Genomic DNA, 22,469 nt, shown 5'->3' on the forward strand with positions numbered 1-22,469 from the left:
AACATATGAGAACAGATTGTATATATCATTTTCCTGGAACACAGAATACTTCCATGTACATTTCCTAAGAGCAAGGATATTCACTTCTGTAATCACCCTAATGTCTAGAATTCTTTGACATCCTCGTACACACAAATAACATTCAAAAAAATCTCCAACCTCCCTGGTCCAGTGCTTCTGGCGATGTGCTCTCAGATTGTATCTTTTCCTGTGAGGCTCTGTAGAAGCTGTAACTACATTTGTGTGTTTACTACAATGGCCCCTCTCCCCATCAAGTCTGTGAGCTCTGCAAAAGCTTGGCCTCCAGTCAGTTTTGCCCATTGCTGTATTTATTCTCCAACGCCCAGCAAAGTGCCTGGTGTCCCGAAAGTGCTCGGCAAATGTTTAGTTAGCAAATGGATGGGTGGGAGCGTGAGTGGACAGTCCCAGGTTGAAGTTCTGGGCTGAGCATGTCAGTGCCCCTTAGAGAAACTCCGAGGTTTATTCCCAGGGACTGAGGGCTGACTGGCATGTGGCATGCATTTACCCAGGACTGTCTTTATAAAGCACCAGCCCCCTCCCTTCTCCATTTCCAGGTTACTCTGGTCACGGACTCAGCCCACGCCCCGGCAGTAAACGCTCCACCCTGTCACAGCTGCTTTCATTTTCCTGCCCCCATCCTTAGACTCTGTCACTTCCCCAGCAGGAGTGGCCACCCTTGCTGATGTTTCTTCCCAAAGCTAGGGCAATCACGTTCAAGAAAGACTCATGGACTCCGAGTAAGGCACCCAGGGCTGATTGCGGTTGGGAGACTGGGGAACCCGCGGCAGGAGCCCATCTGCACTGGGCACTGCACAGCAGTGGCTCTGAGCTATCGACTCTGTCGCGGGGCTCCCCGAGCTCAGAGATGGGTGGTCACTCCTGAGACATACGCAGCTGTGGGTTGCGGCGACAAAAGTGGAACGCAACACCATCGGCTCCAGATCCCAGGCCTCTAGAAAGCCAGTTCGCGGGCACGAGCGGGCTGGGGAAGTTGTTACCCTATTGACGTTTTCGTAGCAACAAGAGCGTCCGTGCAGATGACAGCGAGGAGCCAGGAGGTCCGCAGGGCAGGGTTATTCCCACTCAACACAATGCGGAGGCAGATGGCAGACGGCAGGAAGGCGTGTGGACACACCTTCAGCGCAGGAGCTGGATTAGCAACGACCCCGCCCCCCCACTTCGGCGCCTGCGCACTGCAGCCCCGCTCCCCGCTCAGCCCCGCCCCCATAGCCCTGGTTTTCAAATTTGAAACCTGCTCCTTTTCCCGCCCAAATGTGTTGACCAGCGGCGGGAGAGGGCGGGGCCGAGAGCCAGCCAATAACAACTCAGAGGCTCCCCGGCCCCGCCCCGAAGATGACGACAGCGGGCCGCAGGAGGGAATCGGCAAATGGGCGAGCGGCGCCCGGCCGGCCCCGCCTCCGCGGAGCCCACGTGCATCGGCCTAGCTTGTGGCTCCCGGGGCGGGGCCGGGTCCCCAAGGGGCCGCTCTGGGCGCTGGGCACGACCTGCGAGGCGCTGGAAACTGAGGTTCCCGGCCCCGGCGCGGGGTCACCGAACGAAGCGGGTAAGACGCAGCCCCCGCTAGCCCGGGGGCCCGCGCAAGGGTCAGGCCTGGAGTCGGCGCCCCTTCCAGCCCCGCGAGGGTCCCAGGCGGCTCCGGGGAGGGCGGGCTCGCGGGGGGCGGGCTGCGGTTCCTGGGGGCGGGGAAGGGGCGGAGCGTTCCTGGGGGCGGGGCCGAACGCCTGTGTTTGTTGCACCGTGTCAGTTACATTGTAACAAAAGTGCAGCGGCTGCTCAGGCCAGCACCCCAGGCCCGCCCGCCGCCAGCAGTTGGCGACATGGAACCGGTGGCCAGCAACATCCAGGTCCTGCTGCAGGCGGCGGAGTACCTGGAGCGGCGCGAGAGAGGTGAGGAAGTACCTTTGGCCGGACTCCGGGGTGGGGATGTTGCTGACAAGGGCCTGGCCTGGGACTTGGCTCCCATCTCCAAGAATACAGGGTCCTAGAGCAGTGGTCCCGGGCTCCCCCGCCGTCAACTCGAGAGGAGTGCACCGGCGGCAAGGCAGGGATGAGTTGGGGAAATGGCTCCGGCCTCAAAAGACATTCCCTTGCCGTGCCACGCAAGGGGTGCCCACGGGGACCGGCCCCAGCCTGACGCGGGCGGGGGCTCTCTCTGGCAGAAGCCGAGCATGGCTACGCGTCCCTGTGCCCGCACCGCAGTCCGGGCCCGGTACACAGAAGGAGGAAGCGGGTCCCCGAAGCTCCTGGCGCGCTGGACAGTGGGCGGTGAGGAGGGCCAGGGGTGGCGGGGAGGGGGGATGGGCGCTGTCCCTCTTCGTGCCCCTCCTCTGTCCTCTTTGCTTCCTTCCTCTTGCTTGCATCTTCTGAGCCAGGTCCTCTGCTCCCGGAGGCATTCCGACCCTTAAATATCTTACCCCCTCCTGCCAACTCCGCAAGAGGCAGAACATACTCAGAACCTTCCCTTTCATTCAAAGGATATTTCTTGAGCACGCCCGATGTGCCAGGATCTGTGAACCACAGTCCTGGGGCCTGCTTCCACTGACACTCCTACACTCCACCCATCTAACTACTCACTTTCCCCCACAGGCTGCCTCCTTTGCTCTTCTTGCCTCAAGCCCTTGCACATGCTGTTCCCTCCAATTTGAATGCCCCTGTCTCCACCAGCCTGCTTTTGGAAACTTCTATTCCTGGGCCCAGTCACCTCTTCCAGGAAGCCCTTCCTGACTGGCTGGGCAGGGCCTGTCTTAGCATTTGGCTCCCTGTGTATGTCTCTGCTTGGGAGTTCTGGTGCCAGAGGCCAGCACAAAGTCCCCAGAGGGGGCTTGTTTGGGCAGACACCTGCAGGAGATACAGAGCCACTGGGGGCCTGGGCCTGGGTGATGTGGGCAGTAGCTGACGACCCCTCACCCCACCCTCCCTGGCATTGGCAGGTCTGTGCACAACGAGCTGGAGAAGCGCAGGTGAGTCCCAGCCCTGCCCTGACAGCACGAGGCCCCCAAGACCCGCCTCCCTCTGGCCTCCCCTCCTCTGCTGTCCCTCTGGCCAGCAAGTCAGGGCTGGCACTGCCCTCCAGACCCCTTCCCCTGCAGGAGGGCCCAGCTGAAGCGGTGTCTGGAGCAGCTGAAGCAGCAGATGCCACTGGGGGCTGACTGCGCCCGATATACCACGCTGAGCCTGCTGCGCCGTGCCAGGGTGCACATCCAGGTAAGGGGCTACCCCTGGGCCCCTGGGGCCAGTTTGCCAGGGTGCCTGGAGGGGTGTAACATGGAGGGACTGGGACAAGAGGCCCGAAGCCAGAGCCCAACTTTGTGACTCTGGACAGTTGCCTGTGCTTTTAGTTTCCACAATTGTTAAATGGGAAGAAGAGCAGAAAATAACCCAGAGGGTTGTTCCGAAGCTTAAAGGAGTTCATCCAATAACTGTTAACTGTTGTTATTACTGTTATTCTTACTTAGATCCCAATGTGAGACATTGGGTAAGTCACAGCCTCTCTGGACTTCCGTTTCCTCATCTGTCTGGGGGCGGGGCTGGCGGTTGAAAGATTCTGAGATAGGTCAGTTGGAAGGGTCCCTTGGGTTGTAGAGGATTGGCCCTGGCCCCGCCCCCGTCCCCTTCCTTCAAGGCCTTCTGCCCTCAGTGGTCTGTCCTGTTGCACTTTGTGCAGCTGCTGCAGGGACCAGGAAAGGGAAAGGACAGAGAAAGCCCCAGGCAGGCAGGGGTCCTCCCTGGTCCCCCGCTGCTGCTGGGCTGAGCTCGGTGCCCCCTGGTGGACAGCAGTGGGGTGTACCGACTCAAAGCCTCAGCCAGCCAGCCCCACAGAGGTTGGGATTTGACAAGGGGCTTTGGAAACAACAGGATTTTTCTTGCCCTCCTGGCATGGTTTGACAGAGGAAGAAATGGAGGCAAGGCCGGGCTAAGGGCCAGTCTCACAGCTGAGAGGCAGATTCAGGACCCAGACCCAGGGCCCCTGGTTTGCATTCTTTTCTTCCACAAGTATTTATGGAGCACTGGCTCTGCCAGGGGCTGCTCTAGGCTTGGGGTCCACGGCAGAGACAGACTGATGTGCCAACAAGCAAATAAGTCAGGTGTGGGAACCATTCAGCCTGGTGGCTGAGTGACATTCTGGTGGGATCTGGAATGGGCTAAAGGGCTGACGTCCCACTTTTGCCCCTCCCCACCCTGTGTCACAGGCTTGCTCTGGACCTTCAGTGATCCCAAAACGCCTTGACCTCTCTCCCTGACTAGGTGCCTTTGACAACTCCCAGTTGTAGTGGCCGTTCAGAGTCTCCAACACCCAACCCTGTCCTGCTCTTAGTGACCCACCATGGTTGATCATCTGCCCCCTCTCCCTGCCCTGGAATGTCCTCCATCTCCCCACTTCCTTCCCTTCCCTCAGGCACCCCCAACCTCATCTGCTCCAGGGTCAGGGACTACTCTCTGACTACCTTTGGCATCACCGTGGCCCAGTGTTTCACATGGAGCATGCCTGGTCTGGCACTCGGATGGCTGATGTGTGCCCTGTAGGTGGCAGGATCTCTCCTTGAAGTCCCTTCACCCCTCCTCTCCTGGACTGATCGACACTAGCCTCCTTCTTCCTCTTTGGCCTCCACCAGGCTGTCCTTCCTTCACCTTGCCCTAGAATGGTCTTGGCAGCACACAGATCTACTCAGATCCATCTCCTGCTGAAAATCCTCTTGTGGCTCCTGATGGAACCAAGTTTTGTTTCCTTACTTCCCATGAAACCCAAGGCCCTTCACCATCCAGGCCTTGCCACTGACTTGCTTTTCTGGTCTCATCTTTTCCCCATTCCCCACATACAGAGCTGACTGCTATAGGCTCTTCTGCGTCAACGTTGGCCTGGATTCTTCTCCCTCCCCTATCTTTATCTAGGCAACTCTTACCCATCCTTCTATACCCCATCCAAACGCCCCCTTGGCAATTGTGCCCTTCTTGCTGAATAACTGAATGCAGACTTGTGCCCACCAAGGGCTCTGTGTAAACCTGGGTTGATTCTGGAGGAACGGGAGAGCCTGAGCCCTCCAGTCCCTGGAACTTCGAGGCCGGCTGAGCCCGGGTGGGGGGTGGGGACAAGGGAAGTGATTAGTGCTGCAGGCTGAGGACCCCTGGATTTCCTCCCTGGGAGGCGCCATCAGGAGCTGCAAACTACCAGCCTTTGTTTGGTCTGTAGCTTTCTAAACTTTTAAATTTGTTTGCAGTATTTAAAAGGTTTGACACAGCAAGTCTGACTTTCCAGCTTCTCTTAAGGAAACTGGGAGATCTGGCACACCAGGCCAGATCCAGGTGGCAACCATTGGCTGGAACACGGAGGTGGCTTCCTGTTTGAGTGGGAGCAGGCACCTGCCAGACAGCTCCCCCCAGCCACCCAGTGTCCCAGTTCCCTCCAGTCCCCTCCACTGCCACTTGCTTTACACCAGTGTCCTCCACTTTTATGTCACTCGATCAGGCCCTGGAGGGCTTTGAAACTGTGGTACCTTCCCATGCCCCTCCAGACAGAACTCTCACAGACCATTTTAATGGAGTAGGAGGACAGGAGGGGGCCGTGTTTCTGGGGGCTGTGGGGCCCAGACAGAGTCTGGAGCAGGCAGAGGGCCTCGTGTGGCCGCGGCCTGCTGCCGAGCAGTGTTGGGGTGAGGCCCAGGCCCCCAGGCAACTGACTCTGACCCCAGGCCCTTGCTCCATCCGGATCTGCAGAAGCTGGAGGAGCAGGAGCAGCGGGCCCGGCGGCTCAAGGAGAAGCTGCGCAGCAAGCAGCAGAGCCTGCGGCGGCAGTTGGAGCAGCTCCGGGGGCTGGCGGGGGCGGGCGAGTGGGAGCGGCTGCGGGCTGACAGCCTGGACTCCTCGGGCCTTTCCTCCGACCAAGGTGATGCCTGCAGGCCGATGGGTGGGGGTGGGCCGCCCCGGTGACCAGGCCTTCTGACAGGACTTCTCCCCATGCAGAGGAGCTGGAGGTGGACGTGGAGAGCCTGGTGTTTGGAGGCGAGGCGGAGCTGTTGCGGGGCTTCAGTGCCGGCCAGGAGCATAGCTACTCACACAGCCACTCACACGGCGCCAGCCCCTGGCTATGACCCTCACTGCCCAGGACGGGGCTTCTGCCCTCAGACTACCCTCCGCTCACGCCGGGTTTATCCTGGCAGGCAGGAGCCCTCCTCCCCAAGCCTCAAGGGCTGCTGGGAGTTGCCTCCTGTTGGAATGGACAAAAAGACCCTGTGTGGGAACACGTGCTGACCCCCCTTACCCACTGCTGGCTGGCTGCCCAGACTCCTAGGATAGGGGCCATCCAGGCCTCCCCGAGTCCTGCAGGGTAAGTCACGGGGGCTGCCCCTCCAGGCATTTTGTTGTAGCACTTGGCTCTGCTACCCTCAATGTGGGGCAGGAAGCCTCGCAGCTCTCCCTGGACAAGGCCCTGCCCCCTAGCATGGGTCTCTCACAGATGCTGTACAGTATTTTCATTAAAAGCCTTTTTTGTAACTTCTGTCCCTGGTCTTGCCTGATGAAAATGGGGAACTCCCAGTCACAGATGAAACTGGCAAAGAGGAAATAACATCAGTGGCCGCTTCTAACACTGCCGGTCGTGCCAGGTGATGCACGTCCGATGCATCCCTGAGGCGGAGTGGTGCAGCCTCTCTGAGGTACAAAGGCTGGAACAGGGGACTTGAGGCTCAAACTGAAGCTTCAGACTCCTGAGCTGGGGCTAACTGAATCCAACAATTATTTATTGAGTGCCTATCATGTGCTAGGTATTGTTCCAGGTACTTGGGACACATCAAAGAACAAGGCAAGGATTCCTGCCCTCATGGAGCTTACAGTCTAGAGATTATTGCCGCTTCACCTGCATGCTGTCCATGATCCCGGGCAAGCCAGCACCCCTCTCTATGCTTCAATGTTTTCAGCTGCCCAACGGGGGAATAAGCAGGCCCAGCTCAGGCGTGGGTAATGGGCCTGGGGTATAGTAGAGGCCTGACAGGACACCCGCCCCAACCCACCACCCAGACAGTTAGGGCTGGAAGCTGATTTTTAATAATAAGGTACAATGGGGAAAGGGCAGAGAGGGCTGAGCTGGCTTCTCTGGTGTGCTGTGGTGGTGGTGGGAGGGCTCAGGCTGGCTACACAAACTGCTGCTGCTGCTGCTGTTTCTTGGTGGCTGCCTTGTTGGCAAGATCCTTGGCCTTCTCTGTAGCTGCCAGTGCAGTTTCCTTTGCCTTCTCCTTGGCTTCCTTTGCTGTCTCCACAAATGTTTTGGAAGGGGCCTCACCTGTAGCAAAGGCCAGGGGGCTGGCTTCAGATGATGCCAAGAAGACCCAGCTTATCACACCCCTTCCCAAAACAAATTCACCGTCTGTGGGCCAGGCCCCATGGTACAGAAAAGGAGTCCCAGGGTCAGAGTGGGGCAATGACAGAACCTGGCTCCAACCCATCAGGGCTCAACAGGTGCCTGACCCCAACCTCTCCCTATAGAGAGCACTGCCCAGAGTACTCACCTTGCAGCTTGGCCAAGATGTATTCAAAACCCTTCATGGTCTTGGTCACGTTGCTTTTAAACCGGGCCAGACCAAATTCCTGACAATAGATGAGGAGGGAAAAGTTTCTGAGCTGTCCATCGACCCCCAACCCAGCACCTATGCCACATGCCCTGGGTCCCAGAGCCCCAGCAGCTCCCACCATGCTGCTCACCTGGACAGCCCTGGAGACGCCAAATAAGCTAGAGGACACCCAGGCTTCCCGGCGGATTTCGGTCCAGCCGCTGTTATCAGAGTTCACACAGTAAACACATCGTTCCTCCACCACCTGTGCAGGGAAGGAAGGCCAATTACATCACTTAGGACGTTTTGATTTTGCCCACCTGCCCAAATTTGACCCCTTGCCTCTTTTCATGAGTGGAAGCAATACAATGAAAATCTGTTCCTTCCCCTAACTGCATTCCGGCAAACTGCGTTTAAGGAGAGACAGCAAGGCGTCCATAAAAAAGATGTTTCGCTCTCTAAAACCTCTCTTTGGACCATTCAAACCAGAAAATACATGGACTTTTGGGATCAGCAGAGGGCCTTCCAGCTCCATCCTGGTCTGGGATTTCCTGTTTGTACTTTTATGTCTAGACACGTGCAGTGTTTTTAGCCTGACTTCCACTCACTGCAGTTCTTGCGCTCCCTAACAGTCCAAATAAAAATGGAAATCTGATGGTCACTGCAGCTCTTTCCCAGAGAGGAGAAAAAGGACCAGTACCTCTAGAGGAAACATTTAGAAGACACTTCTCACAGCTGGATTCCTATCTTGGTAATTCACAGAAGACAGAAGTAGTGCCCTCATGATAATCATCTGTGAAGACTTCAGACAAGTCTGGGGCAGAATATTGTCAGCTGAGTAAGGCAGCTGCTTGCTCTGTGACCTACGAGGACAATTCCCCTCTCTGAACCTCACTTCCCTCTTTGCACAATAGGGAGTCACACCCACCTCCCAGGATTAATGTGAAGATTCGCTGAGAAAAAATGAGAGTTCTCCGAAAGCTTTCTGAACGTTCACAGGTGAGAAAGTACCATAGATCTTTCCTTATACCATGGGTCTTCAAACACTTTTTAAAGTATATGGAACCCCTTTCCCCTAAACCTTAGGCTGAAATCCATTAAGTAAAACACATAAAAATGGAACTCCTCTAGTCAAAGTGGGGTGAGGGGCCACTTCTCCCCTCTCCCTCCCAGGCACATCCAAGGCACCCTGATGGCTCCATGGACACCTATTTTACCTCCAGTTTCACTCCTTTGGGCCGGGTAACCTAGGCATGTGCTGGTGCTAAGTGATTTGCAACGACTGTAAAAAAGGTACTTCTCACCCCCAATTATATGAATGAGACAAAGGATAGGTCCAGAGAGACTGGTGAATAGAAGAGAGTGAGGTGGTACTCTAGTGTCCTCACTCCTCAATGACCCAGACCCTTTTCGGCCCACAGAAGCCCCCTCACCATCAGCCGGGCGTGGTTGATGTTCCAGGTGAAGGTGGTCATGGTCTGATTCTGTGGGTCCACAATAGAGTCCTCCAGGATGTACACCGAGTGAGCAACATTGGCAGGAAACAGTCGCTCGGCCCAGCGAGGCATCCTGTTGGTCTTGGTCAGGAGTCGCCGGGACAGGAGCTTCTGGTCAGGGGTCACCTCCCGGTGAACTATGTCTTCCGTCAAGACATGTTTGCTGCAGGGGAAGTGAAGGTGATCCTTGAGAACCTGCCCCTGTTGGGGTGTCCACCTGGAGCCTCCCCGCCCAGTGTGGCCACGGTTCATGGAGCCTTGCAAGGTCATCTTTACTCGGGCTCAGACTTGAACTGGAGTCCTTTGAGCCTCTCCCAGGGCAAATTCCAACTCCTGCCCAAACGCCCGGATTCCTGGGCTGAACCTCAGGATATTTTGCAACACCCGAGAGCGCCTCAGGCTGGGAAGTAGCCAAGACCCCTCCCAATCTTGTGCTGCCGCTTCGTCCGGTCTCCTCACTCAGATGAGCAAAGCTTTGACCAGGATCTCACGTAAACGACTGCCCAGCCCCAGTCTCCTTCCAGGACCTTGCAGACTTAGCCTGACCACTTCCTCTGTAAGATCCTAAGTGTTCTAAAGCCCGCCACCGTCCTGGCGATTCCCCACCTCGGACTCGGTGTTCGAGTCTTTCCCAGCCCTCTTATTCGGGGATTGCCCACGCTTCAATCTCCAAACAGCGAAGGGAGCTGCTCCTTCCAGGGCAACGTACCTATAGGGATTCGGGTACCGCTGCCAGAAGGCAGCGAACACTTGGTCCCAGGAACTCCGGAGCACGCTGTGGCCCAGGAAATATTTCACCATCGTCCCGGCCGGAGCGGGCTCAGCACCCGCGCAGCATTAGGGGTGCAGAGCCCGGGGGGCACGCGGAGACCAGACCGGGGTTCGGCGAACGCCCGCCAGTTTCGCAACTCAGTCAGCACCGCACCGTGCCCAACCCTCAGCAGCCATGAGGACTTGTCGGCCCGCGCGCCACTTCCGGCGCAGCCGCCCGGCACCCGCCACTTCCGGCGTCAGAGCACGTGATCCCGAGGCCCCGCCCCCTAGCCGTCTCGCCCCCTCCCGCGGGAGTCGCGGCGTTGCAGGCCGGAGCGGGGTCGGAGCGGAGCCGGGGTTGCACCGGGAATCCGAGCCGGAGCGGAACCTAAGCCGGACCGGCGAGCGAGCGAGCTGGGCGGCGGCGTGCAGCGCCGTTGAGGGCGCTGCCCCGCGCGCTCTCAGGCCGCCACGGTGTCTGGGGCACTTCAAAGGAGGATCAGCTCCCGGGGCCGAAGAGCGGGGGTCAGGCGTGGGTGCTGCCGAGGGTGCAAGGCCGGATCGGAGCCCCAGCCCGACGCGTAGGTTGGCGCTGGGGGTCGGGGTCTGAGGCTTGGGCGCTGCCTGGGCCGAGCGGAGATCCGCGTTTGCCTCCCGTCCCGGCTTAGGACCGCGAGTGGGTGACGCGGCCCCGGGAGCATGAGCGGGCAGCGCGTGGACGTCAAGGTGGTGATGCTGGGCAAGGAGTACGTGGGCAAGACGAGCCTTGTGGAACGATACGTGCACGACCGCTTCCTGGTGGGGCCCTATCAGAACGTGAGTGCTCCCCGCGGGGTCAAGCCTGGGTGGGAGGGGGCGGCTAGCCCGCACTCGCGGCCCTGACCTCTTCCCTGTCTTCGCAGACCATCGGGGCTGCCTTCGTGGCCAAGGTGATGTCCGTCGGAGACCGGACAGTGACTTTGGGTATTTGGGTAAGTCTCCTGGGCAAGTAGTCCTCCCATCACTAGCTGAGTTGTGGCCTCAGAGAGGCCATTTCTTTTCTCTAGACTCCAGTTTTCTCATCTAGAAAATAGGGGTCTGGAGAAAGTGGCCTCAAGTTTGCAATCTCGGGGAAGAGCTCAGCAACTCAGCCCCTGAGCCTCCTCCTGTCTGCCTTTCAGGACACAGCAGGCTCTGAGCGCTACGAGGCCATGAGCCGAATCTACTATCGAGGTGCCAAGGCTGCCATCGTGTGCTATGGTAAGGAGGGGAAGCATTAGGGGTGGGTGCGAGGCTGACCTCAGAGAACAGCCCCTGACCCTAGGTTGTGCCGTCTGCATGCCCCATTCCTCCAAGACCTCACAGACAGCAGCAGCTTTGAGCGAGCAAAGTTCTGGGTGAAGGAACTGCGCAATCTGGAGGAGGTAAGTGGTCAGGTATAGCTAGGGTTGGGGCCCTTGTGGTTCGTGAGGATGACCCTGACCTTGCCTTCTTTCCTAGGGCTGTCAGATATACCTGTGCGGCACTAAGAGTGACCTGCTGGAGGAGAACAGGCGTCGTCGACGTGTGGACTTCCATGACGTCCAGGACTATGCAGAGGGTAGCTGCTCCTCGGCCCCCTGGGAGTGAGGGGGGAGAAGTGGCTGCTTAGGTGGGTCAGTGCAAACAGGGACTTCCTTGGCTGCCCTGGTAAGGGCACCTGGGAACACATTCTGGCCTCCCTGAGCTTGTGGAGTCCAGGAGATTCCCTGAACTCCTAGCCTTCCCCTTTGTCCCATGCTCATCTGATTCTCAGGTATGAAGCTTTAGTCACTTGTCTTTACAGGTATTAAAGCTCAGCTCTTTGAAACATCCAGCAAGACGGGCCAGAGCGTGGGTAAGTGCCATCCTGAGGCCTCACAGCAGGAGTCACCAGAGAAGAGCCTACTGGGCTGGGTCACTGGGTGATCCCAGGGCTACTGGCATTAGGCCCTCACTGATCATCCTTTTTCCTGCCAGATGAGCTCTTCCAGAAAGTGGCAGAGGATTACGTCAGTGTGGCTGCCTTCCAGGTGATGACAGGTGCGTGCTTTCCCAGCCTCTATGGAAACTTCAGTAGGCCCAATGGCACCTGGCCCCCTTCACGCGTTACCTGATCCCCAGAATGGTGTTGAGCTGCCATCTCTCTTTGACAGAGGACAAGGGCGTGGACCTGGGCCAGAAGGCAAATCCCTACTTCTACAGCTGTTGTCATCACTGAGTCACCACCCAGTGGCTTGGAATTCCCCAAAAGGGCTGGACCCAGCTCTTGTCTGGACTTGGGTGGTCAAATGTCTGTGCTACCCCAGGTCCCCATGGCAGCAGAAGTGGCACCTGCCTGTGCTGGCCCATGGAACGGAGGCAGCATTGGGTTGACTGATGGGCATGAGGGGGACTGATTTGGACCCTGGGCTTCTGCTCTGGACAGCACTTATGTCTGCAGATTACTTAAGTGGCTTTTGATCTGTAAATAAAATCAATGCACTGTGAATCACACTCAGCCCCTTTCCCTGCTGTGTAGATTGGACACGTAGTTTTTTCTGGGGCCACCTGGCTGACCTCACTTCCTACGCAAAGGCTTCTCCCACCTCTCATTTCCGCCCCCCTACTGGTTGTGGGTGAGATACTGGAAACAAAGGGCCCCTTCCTGTTCTTATTGGGGACAGAGATAAGGTGAGAAGCTGGAGTTAGGGCAGTACAAAGCTCATTATTACTTCTGAGTGCCAAGAAGAACAAGGAGTGCACTTAAAAGGTGTCCACAGATAAAAGGGTCAAGCACCCCTACCTCAAGAAAGGTTGGTCTGGCTTTCTTTACTGTCATGTCTGGGCTCATGAGTCAGGCCTGTGACTAAGACCCTGAGCTTCCCAATAACATGGTACAAGGTGGTTTAACACGTGGAAAGAACATAGGTCCTGCAAGACAGAAGGAGTTTATGAATCTAGACCAGGATCCAATTCAGCTACTAACTTCATAAAGGGACTTAAACCCTCAGCCCGAGTTTCTCGTTGGCAAAATGAGGTGACCACTATCTATTTCAGTATTGTGAAGATGGTCACGTGAAAAGTAGCTACAGTACTAAATGCTCGTCTTCCCAAATTCGCCTCTAATGGCTTTTGGCTGAAAGAGCAGAAATTTCGGGACTAGGTCAGAAGGGGAGGCAAACTCCCACGGTTCCGCTAAAGCATATTTTTGGGCCTTGGAGGGCCAAATATGTGGAGGCTAGGTATTACTGTAAACAGGAAAGAGGAAGTGTATTGCAGTCCTTTCTGGTATGGAAAGGGTGGGGCCTGACCTTCCTGTTCAGCCTTTGCCCCAGCTTCTCTGCATTAGGCCCGGGCCGGGTCTTCTGCAATGCCCGGTACTTGCCTCTGAAGACTTAGAAACTTGACCAAGATGGTCAGATTGATGCTCAGAAAGTGCTTTGGTTTCATTTCCTTTTTAAAAACCAATTCCTCAAAATACCCTTCCTTTATGGGTGATGGAGACTTCCTGTGGAGGGACTGAAATGCACAACAGCCACTCCCAATAGGAGAGAAAGGGCTCAGCTCCCCCTTGCCCCACCTCAGGAACTAAATGCAAGCTGCCTTCTGCTCTTCTCAACCACTCCTCCCTCCTGTTAGGCCTCTCCCCACGGACAATAAAACAAAACACAGGGCAAGGGCCGTTAAGAGTAAAGTTAAACTTTACTTTACAGTAATTTTTTTCTATATACAAAGAATTACAGTACATGTTTATGGGGACTCCTAGCACAGGGCTTCCCTCTTTTCAACTAGGAGTTTCACTTACAGCTGACAATCTATGGGGAGGAGGGGCCAAAACAAAAAAAAAAAACAAAAAACAGTGATGGACCTCAGCTGAATCCCCCACCCCTTTCTTAAAAATATAAACATAGACCTCTATTGTCAGCTTGCTTCTTTGCCAAGACCTAGAAAAATTGCTCTTCTGTGAGCTCCTGTGTGCTGCACTCACCCATGTTCAACACACTCTCACCTACAGGCACACACAGGCAGCACCCACCTCAGACCTGGAGACACCTCTCTGCCCCTACCCTGGAAGTCTAGAGCACCAGAATCATTCGATCTGCTCCTCTCTCTGCTCACCTCCTGTCCTCAAAGCTTTGCTTGGCTTCCAGGGTGTAACTTCTGAAGCCCCTCAATAGCCTGATGTTTTCAAAGTTACGGGAAAGCCATTCTAGAGAAGGGACCACATAAGAGTTTAATGTGTGCTATTTTTGCTTATGTTGGTAGGAAACATTTCTTCCCAGGTTGTGGATTTCTCAAGAAAATAAACTCTCTCCACTTCCTTAAGAAATATCATCCTTCATCGTCATAAGCAATAGAGGTGCTCCCATGAGGGTAGAAGAGGTAGAGAGGGGCAGGAGGGAACCGAAGGAGACCCCACACCCAGAGCTCTCTACCAACCTGTTCCCCAGGCAGTGTGGACGGAGGCTATGGACAAGGTGACCCCAGCCCTGAGAAACTCAATGGCCACCCTCATCAGGATATGGTGCATCTTCCACCTCTGGATTCCACTGGAGCACTCCAGGGTTGGGTGCTGGCTTCACTGAGGCTCTGCCTTCTCCCCACCTCTAGTAGAGCCTCAAAGAAACCTTGCCACACAAAGCCTCTTCCTCCCAAACAGGAACCCAGATTTCTTATCACCAGTCCCTCATCCCTTGGCAGTGCTTACTTATACTAGGAAATTAGCACCATCATTACATTTTTTTGTGTACAAAGCAATCATCTAATTTCAATTTATACTACAGCAACCTCTGGCCCTGCTGCACTGGCCCTAGAAAGCTTGGCTGAGAGGCCACAGCCAATGAAAGTCTCATGCAGCAGAGGCCTAGCTCAAGATGATCTGGAATGTCTAACATCCGAACAGCTCAAGCGCTCCTCTGCAGGAAAAGGAGCTTGAGGTAGCTCCTTTCCTGCCGCAACCCCAGACAGGTTAGGACACTTGGCTGCCTCTGATCTCCTGGCTGACAAATTCCAAGATGATGACAGTATCCCAATAAAAAGCCTTAGGAGAAAACCCGCTTTGTAGGAGCTGAGGGTAAAACCTGTCCAAGTTGAGTGCTCTCCTGATTACTCTCCACAGGGGAAGCTGCCAGGACCAGACTTCCTTGCTACCATTCTGCCCTCATAAGGCAACTTTAGAAAAGCCTGGGAGTCCAGCTCCAGTGAGTAGACAATGCTGAGCCCGGGAAAGGACCTCTGATGTACTTCATGCCCTGACCGTAGTATGGGACGGAGGATGGGAAGAATAATTATTTCCATCAATACCAAAGATGTGGATTTGGTCACCATTCAGGAAAGGATCAACAGATAGTGATTTAAATATCAAACTCAGTAACTTTATGGGAAAGCTGCCATTTAAAAATTTGGATGCATTTGTTAACAATGACACATAATTTACTATTATAGAATGGGTTCGAGCTCCAGGAAAAGCAAATGAAGCTCTGAATGTAAATTTCAACAGTTTTCTTAATTTTTTTTTTTTTTTTTGACAGAGCTAGGAGAGGCATTGGCTACCTCTGAGCATTTCAACCTTTGGCTGCCCCTCCAAAAAAGGGGAAGCTGGCTCAGAGGCAGACTATCTTGATATCCCATGATTTCCAAGCACTTGGCCAAATACCAAAATACCATCCTGCACAAAAATCAGAACTTTCTAAGATACAGGATTTCTGTTTAACAATCCGCCTTTCCTTGGAGAAAAGGTCTCATTACAAGCTTCAAGAAAAGTCCCTAAGGGCTGGCAAGGTCACTCCCTCCCTACCTTCATGCAAGAGTCTAATTTCCCAACACTTGTCCTGACTCTGCTTTTAATTTTATGACGACGGCGTTCATGATTTTAACAATCTAGCATCAGATGTTGTTATCAGTGGGCACTAGAGCTCAACTTTCTCGTTTCCACTCAACAAACCTGAGAGAGTCTTTAAATGGTCCTGGACGGAAGCCTGGTTATCCATCTATTTAGATAAAGAACTGCCCCTCAAAACCAAGCATGGCTCAGAAGTTGTTCTCCCAGGCAAGTCTGGAATGAAGTCTCCAGTGAGTGATGAAGAATGGAAAGAACTAAGAACCACAAGGGCCAGTCATGGCCCTACCTTTCAATCCTTCCTGTACTGGGAAAACATTTCCAGAGCAGTTGTCAAGTCGGTTACTAACCAAAGCCTGCTTCAGAGAAGCTACACCAAGATAAAACTTCTCCACTTAAAAATTTTACATAGCCTGCACCCTCCCCCCCTCCCAAAAAAATAAAAATTCACAGTTTATTTCATGAAACAAAGAGCTAATTTAACACACAACACAGTGAAAGGAGATTCTGACAGTGCAGTGCAGATACCTTTTTCTGATCACGACTACAGATGACAGGAGAGAAAAGGGCACAGGACTGGCACCAAGCAGACCCTACTCATACAACCTAAGAGATTAGGGAAAGGGACCTACTAGCTGGAGTTATATACTTCTTATTCTCACACATGATAAATACTTAATATAATGAACTTTAATGTTTTGGGTGGATTTCTTTAAAAATATCTTTTTTCATGGTTTAAAATTCTTTTAAAAGAAAATAAGATGCTTTATGTTTTCTCTTCCTTTTGAGCAAAGAGATTTCCCTCTCTGATGATGTGGGAAGAGAGATAGGATGAAGGGGAGAACTAGGCAGGTGGAATTCACAGAGGAGATTCCGAGGTCTAAGCGAGATGCAGGGAAAGGCCCCGAGATTCAGGACAGCCCTGCCCAGCCTCCTCCCTCTGCCTGAGCTCAAGTGTCTCCACACTGGAGATGGACTTTGGGAAATAAAAGCAGATTCTTTTTTTAAAAAATCTTTATATAAAGCGCAAATGCTGCTAGAACAATTACTGTTCCTCCTTGGAAGTGATGGGAGTAACCTCAGTAGGAACTCAGGAGGAAATGGGTTCAAAACACCAGAATCCTGTTGAGGAGACAGAATGGCCAGAAGTTCGGGCTGGGCGATGGCCTGTTGGCTAAAGCTGCTGGCTAGGTTGGCAAAGTAAAGAGGTAATAAACACGTTTGGTCTAGGGACAACGGAGGGGTGGGTGAGTGGGAGAGAACTGGCCAAACAGCACTTCCTGTTGGCAGTCCATGAGCTGGGTGAATGGTAGGGCAGGGTAGCACCAACAGATTTCCCAGCCCTTGGGCCCCAGCTCAGGGCAGCAGTAACAGATCATCAGCAGTTAAGAGGTGTCGTCTCTCACACTGGACATTGCTCTGAACACCACATCGCACCAGTCTTAAAGAAGGGTTCTGGCTTGGCTTGGAGCTGAGTCAGCAGGCATGTGCTCTCAAAAGAGAGCACAGTAACTCTCAAGGAAGGGGTGACAGAATCCACCAGTAAAGAAAAGGACTCTTTCCACTCAGCTAGGAGGGCAAAGGATCAGGGGAGAAGCAGGTAAGTTCCATCAGGATGTGGCAAGCTCCCTGAAGCTGGTGTGTCTAGCCCAGAGTATGCCGGAGAGGTTCCCTATGTCCACTGCCCGAGACTCTTAAATCGGAAAGCACCTGAGTGTTTGGGGTACAGGGGTGGGGTGCATTCACGTAAAAGGAGAATTGGTAGAAAAGAACAGGAAGCTTGCCAATTGCCTTCTTCCTCTGCTGGAAAGCTATAGTCTCGTAAAGCACAGCTTCCCCTGCCCAGCTGCTCCTTCAAGAACACATCTTCAGATTCTGAATAGTCCAGCCAAAAGCAGCCATGGCTGCCCCAGCCAACAGCCCCACTCTTGATGCAGCTCCCTTCCGTGCACAGAAGAGACCTCTGCATGAGCATGCAGGCATGCACAGACACTCATGCATGACCCAACCAGGAGACACTCAGCACAACCACTTCTGGGGCAATAGTGGGCACTTTATATAGAGTCTGGGGCCCCAGGACCCCTCAGAGCTAGCTGTTTTCTCCTGGTCAAAGGTTCTCAAAGACAGCCTGGGAGCCCAGGCAGACATGTTAGGCTCATAGGGATCAGGCCCCCCCACCCCTTTCCTATCAGCGACTAGCACCTGGCCTAGCACACAAGCATGCTCAGGAAATCTCCACATCACTTCCTCCCAAGGGTTCACCAGGTGCCCTCAATGGGGTCCTGCGTGGCTGGGGAAACAGCTGTGAAAGCCCCACTGCTTTCCAACCTGACCAGCGGAATTGAATTCCATGTTTGACTCCAGAGTGGTCTTTTATTTCAAATTTACTATGTGTAAAGGTTGGGGAAAAGAGACCCAAGTCTGTCTGCCTTCTTGGCTGGGGCCCACGTGGATTTCCATACATGGTTCATACAACCACAAACCCCCACTGGCTAATGTCACAAGAGTTTCTGAGTGTTGGGGTTCAAGGAAAGAATAACAGTGGAAGAGTGTTGGGATATGTCTGTTTTTTAAGGGGGAAAAAGAAAGCAAAGATTTCCCCTCCCCAAATGGTACCCTGGGGGCCGCTTTTCTGGCCATGTAGTATTTGCTAGTATTATTTCTGTTCTGACTCTGTGCACTTGTGACTGGAAGGAGCCTGGTTAAGAGCTGTGACTGTATTTTGCTCTGGTTTAGGGTCTTGCCCTCTTCCAAGAGACCAGCAAGTCTGTGCCAATGTCTGTGTGCTCCCAGAGGACCAGCAAGACTGTGCCAGTGTCTGTCCAGCCACCATGGGCCAGAGTCCTGGCCCCGGTGAGGTTTTGCCCAGGGCCCAGGGACTCTGCTCTGTGGTTGCCAACTTTTTCTCCTCAGTGGGGAGGGAGGCGGAGGCACTCCCAAGAGGCCTGAAAGACTGCCCACTCAGTGTTGTCACTTTGGCAGCGAGTCCAGATAGTTGCTGGCCTCCAGCCATCTGCTTCACCAGGCCTGGTGCCTGGCTGGGAGGCCCTGGGGTAAGCTCAGCCCCTGCAGATGCTCTTCCTGAGGCCTGAGTTGCTGGTTCATATAAAAAAGCCTTGGCAGGCGGCTGAGAAAGAAGTCTGGCCTGGGCGAGTGATTTAACAGCTTGCCAGGGGTGCTCCAAAGAGGCCACTGCTCTCCCAGGTGGCTGGAGGACAGGATCTGACACACCGCCTCTCTCAACAGCTCGGGGTATCTGCCCCAGACCTTTGCTGGCAGGCCACGAGCTCGACTCCAACACTGGCATCTTCTCGTCAGCCTGTGGTGTGATCTCATGAGGAGAAGGTGCCCGCTCCTTCTGGCGAGGAGTTAGGTCTATGAGATCCATAACCAAAGCAGCTCTATTTTTTGACTGAGTATTCTGGTCCACGGGCCTCAGTGCTTTTTCTTTAGCTACAAGGGTTTGGACCACAGCTGATAGTACTTTCTCAGGAGGCGGGAGTCTCTGGGACAAAGAGGCATGGCATTTGTCGGGGAGCCTATCTGAAGTCTGAGGTTTGGGACCGCTGGTGACTAGCAGTCTGTCTGGCGGCGGGAGTCTCAGGCTTGTGGGGACTGAGGCTTTTTCCAATGGCTGAGGCCTTGGGCTGGCAGCACCTAGAGATTTATCCAGCCTTGAGCCAGCCATCCCCAGAGGTCTTTCCAGTGGTTGGGACCTGACTGAGGGTGAGGAACTTGGGCCGGTGGCTGGAGAGAGCTTGTCGGAGAGCTGGGATCTTGGCCCTGCCACTAGAGCAGGCCTATCCAACGGCTTCTGGGTGGATACCAAGGACTGGGGTTTGGTCCCTGACCCAGTGAGGTCCCTGATCCTTTCTAAAGGCTGGGGCCTGGAGTCAGTTCTCTCAAGAGGTCTTTCAGACAGCGGTGGTCTCTGACAAGTCCCTGCCAGAGCTTTTTTGGACAGCGACAGTGTCTGGTTGGTGTCAGCAGGTGGCTTATCCGACATCTTGGACCCCTGAGCAGCCATTCCCGATGATTGCTCTGCCACGTGAGTACTTGGACCTGGAGGCATCGGTACTGGGGGAGGCACATACTCACGGATCTCCCCGGGTTCCAGAGGGTTGGGACCACAGGGGTCATGCTCAGTACAAGACAGACGCCCATCCAGTTTGGAGATGAAGAGCATTCCTTCCCGATGCTGCTTGCAGAAGGAGCTGGGGCACATCTCACAGAAGGAGGCTGCTTCCTTCCCACAGATGTCGCACTGATGCCAAGGACACTCCCACTTTCCTAAAAACACAGGAGAGAAACAAAAGCTTAGGGAAACAAGAGAACCATGAGATGGGCCATGGCTCCGGGACCAGCCAGGAGTGATCTCAAAGCCTCCTTCAAACTGCAGTCTTCTCCAGAGAGCACGTACCACACACCTCCACACCTGCCCTACCCCAGAATTTCAGCTACCTCTTTTGCACAAAGCAACACATAAAAATAACAGCAAAGTAGCAAATAGTAATAACTATCAAATAAATATACAAGCAGAAGTAAATTCACATTTCTATGATTATTTTCAGCAAGAAAAAAATTAAGTTCTCCTTAAATGAAATGTATGATATTTTTGCAAACTCTCTTGTCTTTAAGTATCCAATTCTAAGGGAAGAATACCAGCTATTTACATTCCTTTTTATTTGGTTACTAATTAAGAGTAGGAAAGAGATATACATGTGCAAAAAATGGAAGTGGATTTACCGGTGCTCAATTTTAAGACTTGCCACAAGCACAAAACTCTACCTGCCTTGTCTACACGGAATCAACAGGAAAGCCCCAAAGCTAACCTGAGCTGGTATCTTCTTTCCCCCATTTCATGAAAACTGAGTGTGTCTGCAATGGATGGTGCTCCCATTCTCAAGCCCCTTCAATGCACTATGACAGACTTCACTCTTGGGTCAAAGACAAGATCACTTCCATCAGAGCCTGGGCCAGCTACAGCCCCGAGTAACTGGCTCTCTAACGACTGCCCGTTTCTGCTTCAGACAGGTCAGTGGTATGTCACTGCCCTCACACTATCACAGTTTCTATTTGTTTTATTATCCTGGCAGCCACACACTGAGGGAAAGCCAATTCAGGGACAAAACTCCTCTCACTCCCCCTCAAAGTTCTTCACTTTTGGCAAGTCTTGGAAGTAGGCCACTAGTCATGTATAACCTCTTCCCCCTGGAGTGGCTCCCTACTGGTTTCTCCTTGCTGTCCTTTAAACAGAAGGCATATCCAAATCCCTAAAATCCTCTGAACTCCAAGTCACCATCCAAAGGCCAGCAATTTCTCCAACCAGAAATTCCAGGGTACAGTATGTGCCTCAGCAGCTTTCTTACACGTTACTGATCCAATCGCATCTCCTTCAGAGAAAAGAGCTTCCTTTGCAAGGGAGAAAAAGAAGGATAAAGGGGGGCGAAGAGGGTGTCAATCCATCTCTCACTGACTGAAGGCTCCACTCTGTCCCAATCTTTCTTTCCCTGGAAAGGCAACATAACTTTAGTGCCTTGGAGTCAGAAAGCCTGGCTTTCAATTCAATTCCTCCATCAATTTGCTCTAATGTGAAAGTCAACTCACCAGTCCTGACTCAGTCTTCATCGGTGTCATGGGGATAAGACCTACCTTTATGGGTGGCTGGGAGGATGAAATAATGTATATGGAGCACTAAGTTCCTGTCCTCTTCTCTATAAAACCTATTATTTCTAAGCCTTGTGGGTTGTTGATTTTCAGAATGATAACATGGACTACACCCCTTCGACCATGTGCATGGGACCAAAGGGCACTTTCTTCCCGACTGAAGCAAAGGGCATGACCCACTGAGAATTCTGGCAGAGCATGAAGAGCACTCTGAATGGATTTTAGCACCAACCTGCTGGCCGCTTGGTTAGATTGAGACAGTCTGCGTGGTAGACTTTTGGGCAGCCCGGCTTCTTGCAAGAGACGAGCTGCCCAGCATCTCCACAGCTGAAACACTCATCCTCTCGCTCCTTTGTGATTTCACCCTGGGTCCTGCGCTTCCCCTGCTGCTTCTTCTTGAATTTCTTTGACTTTTCTTCTGTGGCAATGGGTTGGTTCTAGAGATCAGATATTGAGCAGTGAGCATTCTGTTTTATTTGTTTTGACACATTAGTTGTGTGATCTTAAAGAGATTAACTACCTTCTCTGAGCCTCAGTCTCACAGGACAGTCCTCAAAGGATGGTTGTAAAGATAAGAAAAAACAACGCAGGAAAAGGCACCTGGCACATCATAGGTACCAATAAATAGTAGCATTAATTACCACTTTTATATCAACTATTCCTGCCACCTGTACTCAACAATGAAAATGTTCTCATTGCTGATACACATGGCTGGTGTTAAAGGTCACACCATTCTTAAGTTTTATTTTTATGTTTTACTAACTTCAAAGCTAATGAAAACTTCTCTGGGTTTGTGAGTGCACATTTTTTTAATGGATTCAACAAACCTTCACTGGGCACTCACTATGAGCCATGTGCTGAGAAGACAGAAAACTAATTCATGGTGCTTGTCCTCAGCAAGGCTATACCTCTTTAGCTAAGTTGAATTACAGTTGACTCTTGTTATTTGCGGTAGTTTTGTTGTAAAATGTTTCTGCAGATACTCAATAGCGAAGAGTGAACCACTGTTCATAGGCATTGCTCCTAGGGGCAATATATGGTTAGGTTCCTGTAAGCCTCTGGTTGCATTTTTATCAAGTGATCAACAGATACCTTGATTTATGTGAGTTTCTGATTAACAATACCTTATTTAATAGATATTGTTGATTAACA

At 53.2% G+C, this 22,469-nt stretch overlaps 4 protein-coding genes across 14 annotated transcripts in view; 2 read left to right on the forward strand and 2 right to left on the reverse strand.

The window, feature by feature from the left end:
* The first annotated feature begins 1,327 nt into the window (after positions 1-1,327).
* Positions 1,328-6,531, forward strand: MXD3 (MAX dimerization protein 3). Of its 3 annotated transcripts, XM_037823138.1 has the most exons (7): positions 1,486-1,585; positions 1,787-1,929; positions 2,202-2,307; positions 2,973-3,002; positions 3,132-3,246; positions 5,755-5,923; positions 6,001-6,531. In XM_037823138.1, the coding sequence occupies exons 2-7, from the start codon at positions 1,860-1,862 to the stop codon at positions 6,126-6,128; spliced, it is 618 nt and encodes a 205-aa protein (XP_037679066.1). In that variant the 5' UTR covers positions 1,486-1,585; positions 1,787-1,859; the 3' UTR covers positions 6,129-6,531. The 3 variants fall into 3 exon arrangements, 2 of the variants coding, with proteins under 2 accessions (XP_037679066.1, XP_037679067.1); XM_037823139.1 differs by lacking the exon at positions 2,973-3,002; XR_005214817.1 differs by lacking the exon at positions 6,001-6,531 and having other exon boundaries at positions 1,328-1,585; positions 2,973-3,246; positions 5,755-5,882.
* A 218-nt stretch (positions 6,532-6,749) lies between these two features.
* On the reverse strand, positions 6,750-10,028 carry PRELID1 (PRELI domain containing 1). Its single transcript, XM_037823136.1, has 5 exons — positions 9,789-10,028; positions 9,017-9,242; positions 7,735-7,848; positions 7,542-7,620; positions 6,750-7,315 (listed from the first exon to the last, which is right to left on the reverse strand). Exons 1-5 carry the CDS (start codon positions 9,878-9,880, stop codon positions 7,167-7,169), a joined length of 660 nt encoding a protein of 219 aa, XP_037679064.1. The 5' UTR covers positions 9,881-10,028; the 3' UTR covers positions 6,750-7,166.
* Positions 10,029-10,174: 146 nt separating this feature from the next.
* RAB24 (RAB24, member RAS oncogene family) lies at positions 10,175-12,325 on the forward strand. The gene is made up of 8 exons (XM_037823140.1): positions 10,175-10,648; positions 10,735-10,803; positions 10,993-11,071; positions 11,168-11,235; positions 11,312-11,411; positions 11,637-11,687; positions 11,810-11,872; positions 11,986-12,325. Exons 1-8 carry the CDS (start codon positions 10,532-10,534, stop codon positions 12,048-12,050), a joined length of 612 nt encoding a protein of 203 aa, XP_037679068.1. The 5' UTR covers positions 10,175-10,531; the 3' UTR covers positions 12,051-12,325.
* Positions 12,326-15,250: 2,925 nt separating this feature from the next.
* Positions 15,251-22,469, reverse strand: part of NSD1 (nuclear receptor binding SET domain protein 1) — a 227,456-nt gene continuing 220,237 nt past the window's right edge. For all 9 annotated transcript variants that reach the window (XM_037823128.1, XM_037823132.1, XM_037823126.1 and 6 more), the window contains 2 exons: positions 21,550-21,754; positions 15,251-19,940 (listed from right to left, as the gene is read on the reverse strand). In XM_037823128.1, the coding sequence (XP_037679056.1) occupies positions 18,307-19,940; positions 21,550-21,754 (1,839 nt within the window). In that variant the 3' untranslated portion in view covers positions 15,251-18,306. The remainder of the gene's footprint in view (positions 19,941-21,549; positions 21,755-22,469) is intronic.

This window comes from Choloepus didactylus, assembly GCF_015220235.1.
Source record: "Choloepus didactylus isolate mChoDid1 chromosome 11 unlocalized genomic scaffold, mChoDid1.pri SUPER_11_unloc1, whole genome shotgun sequence".
Classification (NCBI taxonomy): domain Eukaryota; kingdom Metazoa; phylum Chordata; class Mammalia; order Pilosa; family Megalonychidae; genus Choloepus; species Choloepus didactylus.